General features: G+C 36.1%; 1 protein-coding gene across 8 annotated transcripts in view; it reads right to left on the bottom strand.

Annotated features, from left to right (window-relative positions):
• Positions 1-5,555: 5,555 nt before the first annotated feature.
• LOC124159492 (protein alan shepard) overlaps positions 5,556-11,759 on the bottom strand; it is a 198,697-nt gene continuing 192,493 nt past the window's right edge. For all 8 annotated transcript variants that reach the window (XM_046535327.1, XM_046535326.1, XM_046535329.1 and 5 more), the window contains one exon: positions 5,556-10,956. Coding sequence is in view for 7 of the 8 variants with exons in the window: in XM_046535326.1 (XP_046391282.1) it covers positions 10,947-10,956 (10 nt within the window). In the remaining variant the exon portion in view is untranslated. The remainder of the gene's footprint in view (positions 10,957-11,759) is intronic.

The following is an 11,759-nucleotide window of genomic DNA, read 5'->3' as shown; positions in this document are numbered from 1 at the left end:
TTATATGATTTTTATATATGCTTTTTCTATGTACTTAATTATGTTACGGTATGTCTACATGCTATTTAATGTAACACTTTTTCTGTACATTGAGTTAACACCCGTAAGAATAAACAATTATTATTAATTATTTATAATAGTATTCTATAGCAGACACAGAAAAAACTCAAGGGGGGTTGCAAAAGATATCTTGTGCTACTTTTACTTTTATTGTAATAAAAAAGAATCAAGTTGCATGCAAAGTTTGAGAAAGTTTGATTCAAACAGATTATACACATATAAAAGACAATGTCATCTTATGGTATAAAATAGTTACTTTTTATAGTAGCTCTGTAATATTAGGTAATGCCAGTGCACCCCCTCTATGCATATCCACTGCTGTATTGTACTAATATAAATTACTTTCAACAATGATAAACGTAGAGCATTCTTATATGAGGAAATGTGTCTTGGATTCTGTGTAAAAGTCTAATTATCTCGCTTATCGCCGAACTGTGTATCCTTCTCACATGACCATTGGCAAGGCAGCAAAACAAATTGGCAAGAATTTAAAGGCCATATGGCCTTTATATTCTTGCCAATGGTCATTAGTTTGGTCATTGGTTTGTTAATATCCCACACAGCACATAGTTGTCAAAGGAGGTCCACTGCGCATCTGGGTTTTCCCAGTCGTCAAAACCATGGTGCCTATGATGATGGTTATAATATGACTATATAGAGTGATAATTATGTTTATAAGCGCACTACCCACCTTACATGAAATATCCCCAGGCATTATATGATGTCATGCGCAAGTAGATGTCTCGAGGACATATCTGATAGGTCATATAAGTGCCAAGAAAAATAAAGAGAATAATTGGCAAGTTGAGGAAATAAATAATATTTTTCTGGCTCAGAGGAGACCACTCAGGTACGTCTCTGAGAGGCATATGGCCATAGGTAGGTGACCAGACGACTGGAGTAATCAGGATGGACATGTCCTCCTTTTCAGGGTCGCAGCTAGGAATCTTTTTTTATAATGTCATATCTGTTTTCTTATTTAAAATTGTCCAATTCATTTGTTACTATTAGTATGATATTTTTATTTTGAGGCTCTCCATTTTACCCTTGATGCATCTTTTTTTACTAAAAGTACTTGTAATCTATATAAAACTATACTAAGGGTTTTCTATCAACACATTACATAAATATATTACTATTATTTTTAGATGTTCATCCGGTGTCCGCGTGGATTTTTTAGGAACCAGAAAATGTCCTCCTTTTTGGAAAACATGATTTTACATATAGTAAATCTGTAAATAGCCATTCAAAACTTTTCACAATTTCGGAATATTTCTTCAGCATACCAGGGCACAATACAAATTCAGAAGGGTATTTTCTCTAACTTCATCTCAGTGGACTGCTAGGAGAAACTAATTCAGCATCGCTCCAGTAAAAATGTATAAAAAAGAGTTCTGCTAAAAATTACTTGAAAAAATTAGATCTACAGAAAAATATACAATTTATTCATAGTGCTAATAAATTTTTATTGTTCTTCATTAAAAATTGTCGTTATTTTTCAAGTGTCCTCCTTTTTCATAGTGTGCTGTCCTCTTTTTTTTCACCTCTTGGCATCTGGTCACCCTATCTATAGATATGGATAAGACATATATGTGGATAAGACGACATAATGTCTCTTGAGACATCTCTGAGTTATTTGATGCTATGGATGCGGGAAGTTGAATCTTTCTCTGCAGATTTCCTAATAACCCCAGCTCAAGGTATGTGGAAAGATTTTAAATGCATTATTTCAACATCTACAGGCAAAATGTTTGCATGCCTAATTTTCACAGCTAATTGTCTTTTTTGAGAGAATTAGGGAACATTACCCATTCACTCCTCATCGAGAACACAGAAAACATGTTAAACATACTTCATGGAAGGTTCATTTATTCAGCCAACTGATAAAAAACATCCCACCCCTCAGTATTCAGTAAAATTACCTTTAAAAAGCAAAAATTGTAATAGCTGCAACTAACTGCACCCAACACTGCATGATGAATCTCCAGGGATGGCATTTGGGGTCCCTTATTAACCATGCAGACTGGGGGGGGAAGAACACTACCCCTCGAAGTATATCAAATCATTTCCCTTAACTGGTTTTTACTCAACATTTTTGCTTCATATACATATTTCCTTTTATCCAGTAAATGTAGTTGATATCGACAGCATCTTATCCTATGTATTTTCTGAATAGGTATATTCTCATAAAACAGAGTCATGTTGGTTTCTTTTATGTTGAGAAATACATTACCTCTTCTTCATATTTATTTTCAATTAATCACTGACAGAAACTATAACTGTGTATGCCACTGTGTCCCTCCCTGATCAGAAAGTATGATGATCTTCACTCATCACCTCATTGATGTAACAAAATATGTAGATCTATTTTGTTATGCATAATCCTTTCCATAAAAATTTGAACAGACTTAACCTCTACAATTTTTACAGTTTCCCAGTATTCTTTCATTTATCATATCTCGTCGACCAATGAATCATATGTCATTTATAGTTTCAAGGGATTCTTCTCATTTTTCATACACATACAAATCCAATACATTAATTTAGCTGTACCTAATCATTACTTTCATCATATGTATATGAGGCACTTCGTCTGAGCTGGCAGCTCTATTGCATTTAATTAACTTGCATAACATTGCCTTCTCTAACACACTCCCAGATATATAAGTGACATTGATATTTGTTTCCTCTTTTTAGGTTGTTGCATTTATAATGTCTTTATCTAATAAATAGTTCCAGTAGTTAGCTCAAAGCTGTATAAAGTCTTTTGGCTTTTACAAAATCATTTTCCATCAAGAGATTCTATTTTTCCTGCCATTTCAAATTATTTTCTTTCTTGTCGTTCCAGTTAAAATCCAACTTGACAAAAAAATTCAACATTATGGTAAATGGCTATTGTAGTTTTGTCAAATGTAAGGAGTCTTGAGAAATCATTTGGCACGCAATGATTCCACAGATACTTGCTGTTACTCTGTGGTGGTAATTGTTTTATTTGTTACACTAAAACATCATTTTTCGTGGGTTTAAAGAATTTTTTTTGAATGCTTTCATTTCAATTCAGTACTGATTTTTCTGAAAGACTTCTGCATTTTTTTCTTCTAGTGGGAGCAGCCCTCCCCCCCCCCCCCCCCCCTCTGCTGGGTACGCCCATGCCAGCTCTCCATCTTTAGAGGAAGTACTTTTAAAAAGCAGAAAATGTAACCACTGTGGCACATTGCACTGATTGTGAGCCTAATTTATTTTAAATGGCCAACAGGGAGGGCCCTTGTGGGCAAGTTACAAAAAAAAAAATAATGGCACAAAAACCTTTGTGAAAAAGTAAATGCATGCAGCAAATTTCACAATGATCTTTGCAGTGGTTTTGGTATCTCTCGATCTCAGGCATATATACCAAATTCCTATCTTATATACATAGATAAGCCATTGACATCCTTTCTCTAGATGAGGTGTTGGAAGAGAATTTGATTTTTTAGAGGAGAGCATGTGGAACGAATTGAAGTCACTTGCATTGAGCTTTTGCCATCCTGTGAACCACCAAACAGACTTGATATCATGATGTTTTAATGTGGGTAGCATTGCAAAGTGAACAGCAACATTCCTCCTCATGACCTTGCAAAGCCACGAGGGCCCTCACTGCCCCTGTACCTATAAAGTGTAAAACCAGCCTGGAATCATGCCAGCAGGCAAAGATATTGACTAGATTATTCTTTTATGTAGCAGAGGTTCCTTAATCAATAACGATTTTGTAAGATAAATTAAGACATTCCCCAGATTTTGCTTATTACACTCTGGAGTGAAAATTAGCAGCTAAAAAGAATATGCCTCAAAAAGGCCAGGTAGTGGTCTCTCCCAAAGTTTCCAAGTAGGCTTCCGCGGAGATTATGATGAATTCTGCTGGTTTTTCCGGGTATTCTTCCGCGTTTATCCATTTGAAGGACGATATTTCGCCAACGTTCCAGTTGGCTTCCTCAGGTCCACTGAAGTGGTGGTCTCACTTCAGTGGACCTGAGGAAGCCAACTGGAACGTTGGCGAAATATCGTCCTTCAAATGGATAAACGCGGAAGAATACCCGGAAAAACCAGCAGAATACAGTGGTCTCTCCCCATGAGAACTACAGTAAGAGGCCTTCATCTAAATGCGATAAAAATATTGTCACACTCCACCAGGATAGAAACCTGCAAGAGATAGAGACACACTCAGGATCCTTCCTCCCCCTCATGATAGAGGGTCAGGGTTAAGGGTGGGGGTTAAGGTCAAGGGAGGAGGCCGAGGTATTTGCTCCATACTTTTTCGCTAAGCTATTCAGGCCTCCATGGTGAGGATCTCCTTAGCCAGACCTCATGTTGATGTGCAAGGCGAATGCCTGGCTGGAACCCAAACGACCATGGCAGTCGCTAGCAGGTGAACGTTGTCACCCAGGCAATCTGAATGCAGGCGTATGCAATAAATGCAATCGGGAAATGATTGGGTTTCAGTCCTCTATAGGAGACCCCATTTTCCACAATGCCACTTCATTGTTAAGTCACTCACTTTGACATTAAGATGATCAGAAACATGATGGAATTTGCCACTTTCTAGAAGGCCAGAGAATCAGGCATTTAACAATCCAGCAGACACCTATAGAGTAAAGATTGGTGTAACAGCCCTCTCCACTGAGGAGAACTTTTCAGGAGGAGCTAATGGTGGAGGGACTGATGGCAGAAAAATCAAAATGAGACATCAAAAAAAGATATCTTTTTTGGGGCGTAGGGGTAATAGAAATGATTCATTGATACGGTATATGTATACAAAAATCAGGATCATCAGAGGATCCGCAGGTGCCCATGGGGGAAATTTATGGCACAAATACAGCCCCTGGGAAAAAAAAATTGCATTATTTCCCAGATTTTAACCAGCTTATAGCGATTTGTTTACAATGTGCACAAGATTGATAATTAATGAAATATAATAATGAAGTGCATTTCAGTAAAAAATAAGGCATGAAATTAATTTGTTACAGCAGATTTTCTACTAAAATAACAAGCATTTGATGTATTTCTTTGACCAACATAATTGAGCTATAGCAACAGGGTGAGGGGAAATGCTGTCCATATCTGCCATATCATTGAAGGTTGGGAACGCTTGCATCTTTGTCAAATCCTTCTAGCGAATTTCAGATGACACTACAGTAATTTGTGCCCATGAAAAGACCCTACGTGTACAAGAACATGCATAAATTCCGTTTGTATCAATAAGAAGTGGCCTCGAAATTCAGCTAATTTGTTATTCCACCATGAACTAATTTTGCTTTACAAGTAGTTGAGATTGACTTCATAGAAATGACTCTACCAATAACTTCTTAACTCTCAAAAGAATCAAAAGTACCTATGACAACTCCATTCCATGATGCCAAAATAAAAGTGGCTTTCCAAATAACACACTTGTACGCTAGGTTCTCACTAAAGACGGCTTTTAATGCGAAATCTTAAAGAAGGAATAAATAACCCATCCAACACTGCTTCCCAACATGGATCTTTATTGACCTCCAACAAAACAACTCCCGACAGGCAAGTTGCCACATACTTTCCTTATCCATAATTTCAGTCAGAGCCTTCAAAAAAATCTTTATATCCTATATTGTGATGAATCGCCACTTATTTGTGTTGGGTGACCAGAAATAAAATTTAAAAAATATATAAAAACTGTTCAGAACATTTCATTACAAATACTAAGTGGTATGGGAGAGAGGGTTGCAAATATCTCAAATTAAAAGGTTAAGAGGGCACCATTTCTCATTGTAGCATGTGTATCACAATTCTACTGATATATTCTTTGGATTTTGAGGGCTCAGCCTGACACAAAAACAAGGTCAGCTCTTTGAACCCAACTAAAGCAAGGTAGGGTCACCTTATTTTCCTAATCTCTATTTCATTTCTAGATATGAAATTAAGTAAGCAATTCTTCACATGCTTCACAGAGAAGCCAACATTCTTAGCTTGAAATTTAATCATGGCGGGGTGGCCCTTTGGTCTTACAGTCGATACACCTGAGCTTGGTACTGAGTTGAAAAAGGATCAACATTAATTGATACTTTTAAAAAACAAAATTTAAAAATAGCACAGGAGAAAGTCTGCTGTGTACCCACTCACGGTAATTTTTCTTTTTTATTCAACCCATTCAACTACACAACAATCAGTCAAGAAATTAATGGGTTGCTTTGAAGAAAAAAATAACACTATTGACACTACCATGAACAATAGGTTCAACACAAACATGGTTGTCAAGCAAAGAATTTGTTGACAGGTGGAATGAAAACCTCATGAACTCATGAAAGCCTCATGAACCAATCAATCTACACTCCTGTTTGCAACTTCTGGACTTGTTCCACATGTGGATAAGGCAAACCTATGCAAACAGGTTCAGCGACTTGTCTCATGTATTTCCTTGTTTCCCCGTTTTTGGATCCCGTTGTCTTCCACCAAGAGTGGCACAAATCACATGAACTGAGGTCGAAAGAACATCTGGAGCTTACAATGCTAGCTTCTCACTCTTCTACCTACTTCCAAAGGCTTTTCACACCTTTGAGGTTAGCAAACTTCTTTCTTCTCCACAGTTTCAGCAACACAGAAATAATTTGAACTCTCAATTCATACAGCACTTACAGACTTAATGGTAAACCAACCAATGCCAACAAGGATAAGAAATAAATCGCTGTACACATCCTTCAAAACTTGCCTTTTCATATTGATCAAGATGAATGACAATAATTCTTTTCTGACATGCACAAAACAAAACAATGTCCTATACCAATTTTGCACTATTTTTCAGTTACAGGACTTAAACATTGGAAATGAGTCACAAGAAACTAATGAAACATCAGACTGGTTTACAAAAACATCTTGAAAGCCATAAGACTTTTTGAGGTATAACAAACAAAAGGCAAGTGGGACCATAAACAAATAAGGCAAATGAACGAAGAACAGGTGGGGAGGAGAGTCAGAAAATATTGTTGACCGGCAACAAGAAAAAAATATTTACACTGCTTAGAAAAAACAAAGAAAAACAAAAGAAAAACCTCTCAATTGCACTGTTTTTTTCTTCCAGAAATCTGCTTCCTTCCGGACAATGCACACAAATTGAAATCTCTCTAATCCCCAAATCCTGCACACTTTGCTTTGGACACACGACCACACCAAGATACATGTCTTTTCAAATCCTTTTGCAGCTTTGAAAAAACAGCATCATCACCATATTACACTTTAAAGACATCCATAGCCTAGCAGTCATCAACTGGGCACACATGCACACCCATCACTCTTGCACACACAAACACACTGCTATCATTTTACTGAAACTGTGCTCTCCCAGCTATGGGGAAGACTGGAATGTCACATGACCATCTCTCCAAAATAATTCCAGCTGGCTTTTTGAACTCTTTTTTTTTTTAGTTTCCGTTTTCTCTTTTTTTCTTTATTTTAAACCACACCATGAACTGGATGCTTTAAGAAGAGTGATCAGACCATTTATCCCGCAAAATTAACCTGTGCAAGCACGCACTGGTCATTTTATCAAGATATCTTAAAATCTTAATTAATTTCTTCCTAAATTTAAATTGGATTTTTTGCTTTTTTCTACCAGAGGCTGAAGCATAGCACACCACCATATTTACAAGGAACTTGGCAAAAAATCTCACCACACGTATTTTGCAAAGATGTAGAACCTGGTCAACTTCGACCCATGGTGACATCAAAAAGAAATTATACACTTCACCTTTAATTTAATAAAAAAAAGGTTCTTTTGCCATTTTGCTACCTGGCTTACATTTCGCAGGAAAAAATCCTGACTTTTTATGCATCCATTCTTCTTAACTTTCTCAAAGAGACACCCTGCTTTCCACGTTTGCCATCCAACCCCATGATTGGCCTAAATGCCAACGCGAGCTATACCTGACCACCACCACCCCTGCTACTCTCAATTGAAGACATTTCATCCCCAGGCTCTCAAAAAACCCTTACATCCACCTGAAAAAACTACTTCTAAGGAACACACAACAAGAATCCCTCACAAAAAGTTGTGTAACAAAATAAACTTCTTTCTCTTTTTCTTATTTTAATAACTTTTTCACTTGCTAAGGCTCCTTTTTTGCAAATGGAGCAAAAACATCATCATTCTCAGTGGAATTTCTCTGTTTTGACTGATCTGAATAAACAACTCTATTTCTGGGTATACAGGGGAAATTAAATCTATGCTTTTTTTTCAAACAGTTTAGACTAGGGAGGAGAGAGATACACAACTAAGGGCACTTAACTGGCCAATGCCCAGGGCAAATAACTCCCACTCCTAAAGAAACTGCTGTTTCTTGAAAATAAAACTGCTCTTTCTATAATTTTTTTCTCCCTCTGCTATGACTCAGCCTCTAAACAACTATGAAACTATCAACTATTTGCTACGCTCTAACTTGTAGTAAACTCTTTTTTAGTATTTTTACGACCTACTAACTACATTCTACCAATATTACTCACATATAACTCTCACATGGACTGACACACAAGGTGACGACAAATATTCACAGACGAAATGAGAACATCACTGCTCAAAACTTAAAAAAAAGTAACAAAAAAAACATAATGACTTAGGTCTAATTACACACATATGAAAGAGTTTTGTTTGAAGCTTGAAACTGTTACTATTCCATTGCCTACAATAGATGAGTTTGTGACTCCAAAAGTAGTTCATCACTCAGCATCTAATCTGAAATTTCAATTATTCTCACTTCAATCAAGACTCTTTGAATTACATGCATCCTACAGTTTCAATTTTTTTCCTTTTTACACAATTACAATTCTCTTTTTACACAATTTCATACACCACGCACGGGTGCTTGCTACCATTAACTTGTTTTACAAAGCTGTATCCTCTTGAAGTCATGAAGGAGTTCAAGCAGCATCGAGTTTTGCAGCACAATATCAGTCGAGATATAGCTATAGCACTACTTTTGTCTGATGCATGGTTCATCAAAAATGGAACACTTGGGTCTCTCAGTTCATGCAAGTGTCTTAACTACAAGTTCTCAAAAAATCCCTAAAATGCATGGCAATTTAAATAACTTTCTTTACACATTTACGATTTGTTTGGGTTATCCATGCTTTAAAAATAGAACCATTTCCCATCAAATTCAGATGTACCAAAATAAACTAAATTTTCCCCTGTTAACAGTAAAATCTCCATTTCAATATTTAGCTTACCTACAGATGGATGAAAACAATTCTGTGCTTTCAGGACCAGAAAAATCATCACTTCTCGCAAAAAAATTTATAACAAAGCACTTCACAGTTCAAACACACACTCACGCACACACACTAGTTTGGCTGAATTCAACACAATTTCAATTTGTCACTAACCTGGCAAATATAGAAGTATATATTGGCCATATTAATGCTACTGCACCATGATTCACTTTTGAAAGAAAACACATCTTTCTCAATGCTCACTCTTATTTTAGTTAACTTTTGATGAGCAACCCAATGCTTGAAAACAGCAAATGAGCTCATCAAACACTAGCTACTTAGAGTCCTTTCATTATGTCAATCATTGCACTCTTATAAAATAAGAGTGTGCAATAGTCACAATATAATTTTTCCTCGATAAAATCCAAGAGAACTCGATCATTTGACTCATTCATGAAATGACCAGTAAAACTCTTACTTTCATGAATCGAGTGATTAGTCTGAGTCACGAAATTCTTTATAAAAATGATATTTATAAAGACAAGACCACAAACCTCAGGCTACTTAATAAAAATCATGCTATGTGGAGAACGCTCTTGTTCTACAACACTAGGCAAAAGAACCCCTTACTCTTTCTTCAACAGCTACAACACAGAAACAATGAACTAGAAGGTAATTTGGCTTAGTTTTTTTCAGTAAATCCCTGTCTTGGATTCTGAAAGGCACGTATCTAAAAACATTTTCTTACAAAAATCTCAAAATTTTCCAACCTGATTCTCTTGTTTAAAAAAATAGTAAACATAGAAATCACTGCCAGCAGACTGGCACCACCAACCAGGCTGAGCTCGAAGAATATATATCCATGCATAATATATTCAATGTAAGGAACAGAATGCACTATAATGCAACCGAAACACATTGATAACAACGCGGTCCGGTATCAATATGGAATGTGAACATTTACTTCTTTTTTTCTCTCAATAAAAAAGTACTGTCACTATATAATTTAAAAAATTAACAAGACAGTTTCAAGGAATAGTGATGTGAGAGCAAGGGGAGAAAATAGGCTGGAAGATTGGATATTGAGTGGGAAGCATTGGAAGAAGCTAATAATTAGTGGCTGTGGTAGTCTCCCTTGTCAATTCAGAAAACATCAGAGACAACCCCCTTTTTTACTAATGTAAAACGATTTCTAGGGTGAGCATGGAGTTTGGGAAGCCAAGGCATGATTTTCTTTCAATCCTTCACATTATTTGAAGGAATGAGGTCTTTTCAACTGATTCTCCTGACCAAATTCCTCATAGATCAACTTGATGTTCCAAGAGGCAGGCCATTTCAGAGGTGGTTGCGTGAAAAAGCCTGTTGTTACACCATGCTTGACAACTCTGGTCAATTATTCAAAAATTCCAAATATTCCATTCCAAAATGCAGCCAACGTTGTACAACGTAAAAAGGCACCGCATTATGAACTTCCAAATCACACACAACTCAAAGCCAATCACAACCTAATGCCAGAGGTTGAAGTAGTCTAACTTTTCCAATCTCTTACGGAAAAGAATTGAACCTCACACTTGGAAAAGAGTTCCCTAAAATCATCAAACAATCTAACAGGATTCTGACCTGCCATCACATTAACATCTCCAAGCAAGCAGCTGTAATTTTTTCTTCTTCAAATTTCTCTAATTATACCTGCAAAGAAAAGAAAAATAACTTGCTGGAATAAACTTCAATTATCTAAGAACAAAACTATGTCTTTCTAATTAACTCAGACAAAAAAAATTAATGCAACACTAATGTTTCAAATTGAGACACTTATCAGTCATGTATTTCAACACTTTCATCACAAACCTGACATGCTATGTGACCTTAAAAAATGTAATTTTTCCACAAAAACCATCCCACTTATTCTTATCATCAAATTATTTTTTGTTGCCTGTAGCATATTTCAGCAAAATGAAATGTTTTTGCAAGCAAAATGCTAATATTTTATGCACTTAATATTTCAAGCTTAACCTCAACCAAAGCCAATAAAGATCCTTTAACTACACCTTGAATGAGTAGGAATTGAGATTGGATTTATTTTATTCCTAATCTTTTCCATACGATCAATTCAAATGAAAGTGAAGCCATAATATATTACAAATATAAAAACACATCTTATGACAAGAAGCACAATGTGTTTCGCATCTACTTTATGGAAATAATTACGATGGGTTCAAGTTGTAAATGTTAAACAAATTTGAGAAACATGCATGATCTAGTCACAGTAAAACCTCTAAACAAAATATCCCCATACTGTGAAACTTTAACAAAACTTCCCTATTTTGAAGTCATTGGACCCTTCCAATGGACAGTGCACAAAAAAAACCTCCTGAAGAGAACCTCCCTTATTACAAAAACTCAAACTCCCCAAAATGAAGTCTGCGCTTGAGCCCAAAATATGAAAATCAAGAATGACTTAATGAGAAAAAACCTACAAACAGGTACAGTAC

This window comes from Ischnura elegans, chromosome 5, assembly GCF_921293095.1.
Source record: "Ischnura elegans chromosome 5, ioIscEleg1.1, whole genome shotgun sequence".
Lineage (NCBI taxonomy): Eukaryota > Metazoa > Arthropoda > Insecta > Odonata > Coenagrionidae > Ischnura > Ischnura elegans.
This window is presented reverse-complemented; position numbering and strand designations above follow the sequence as displayed.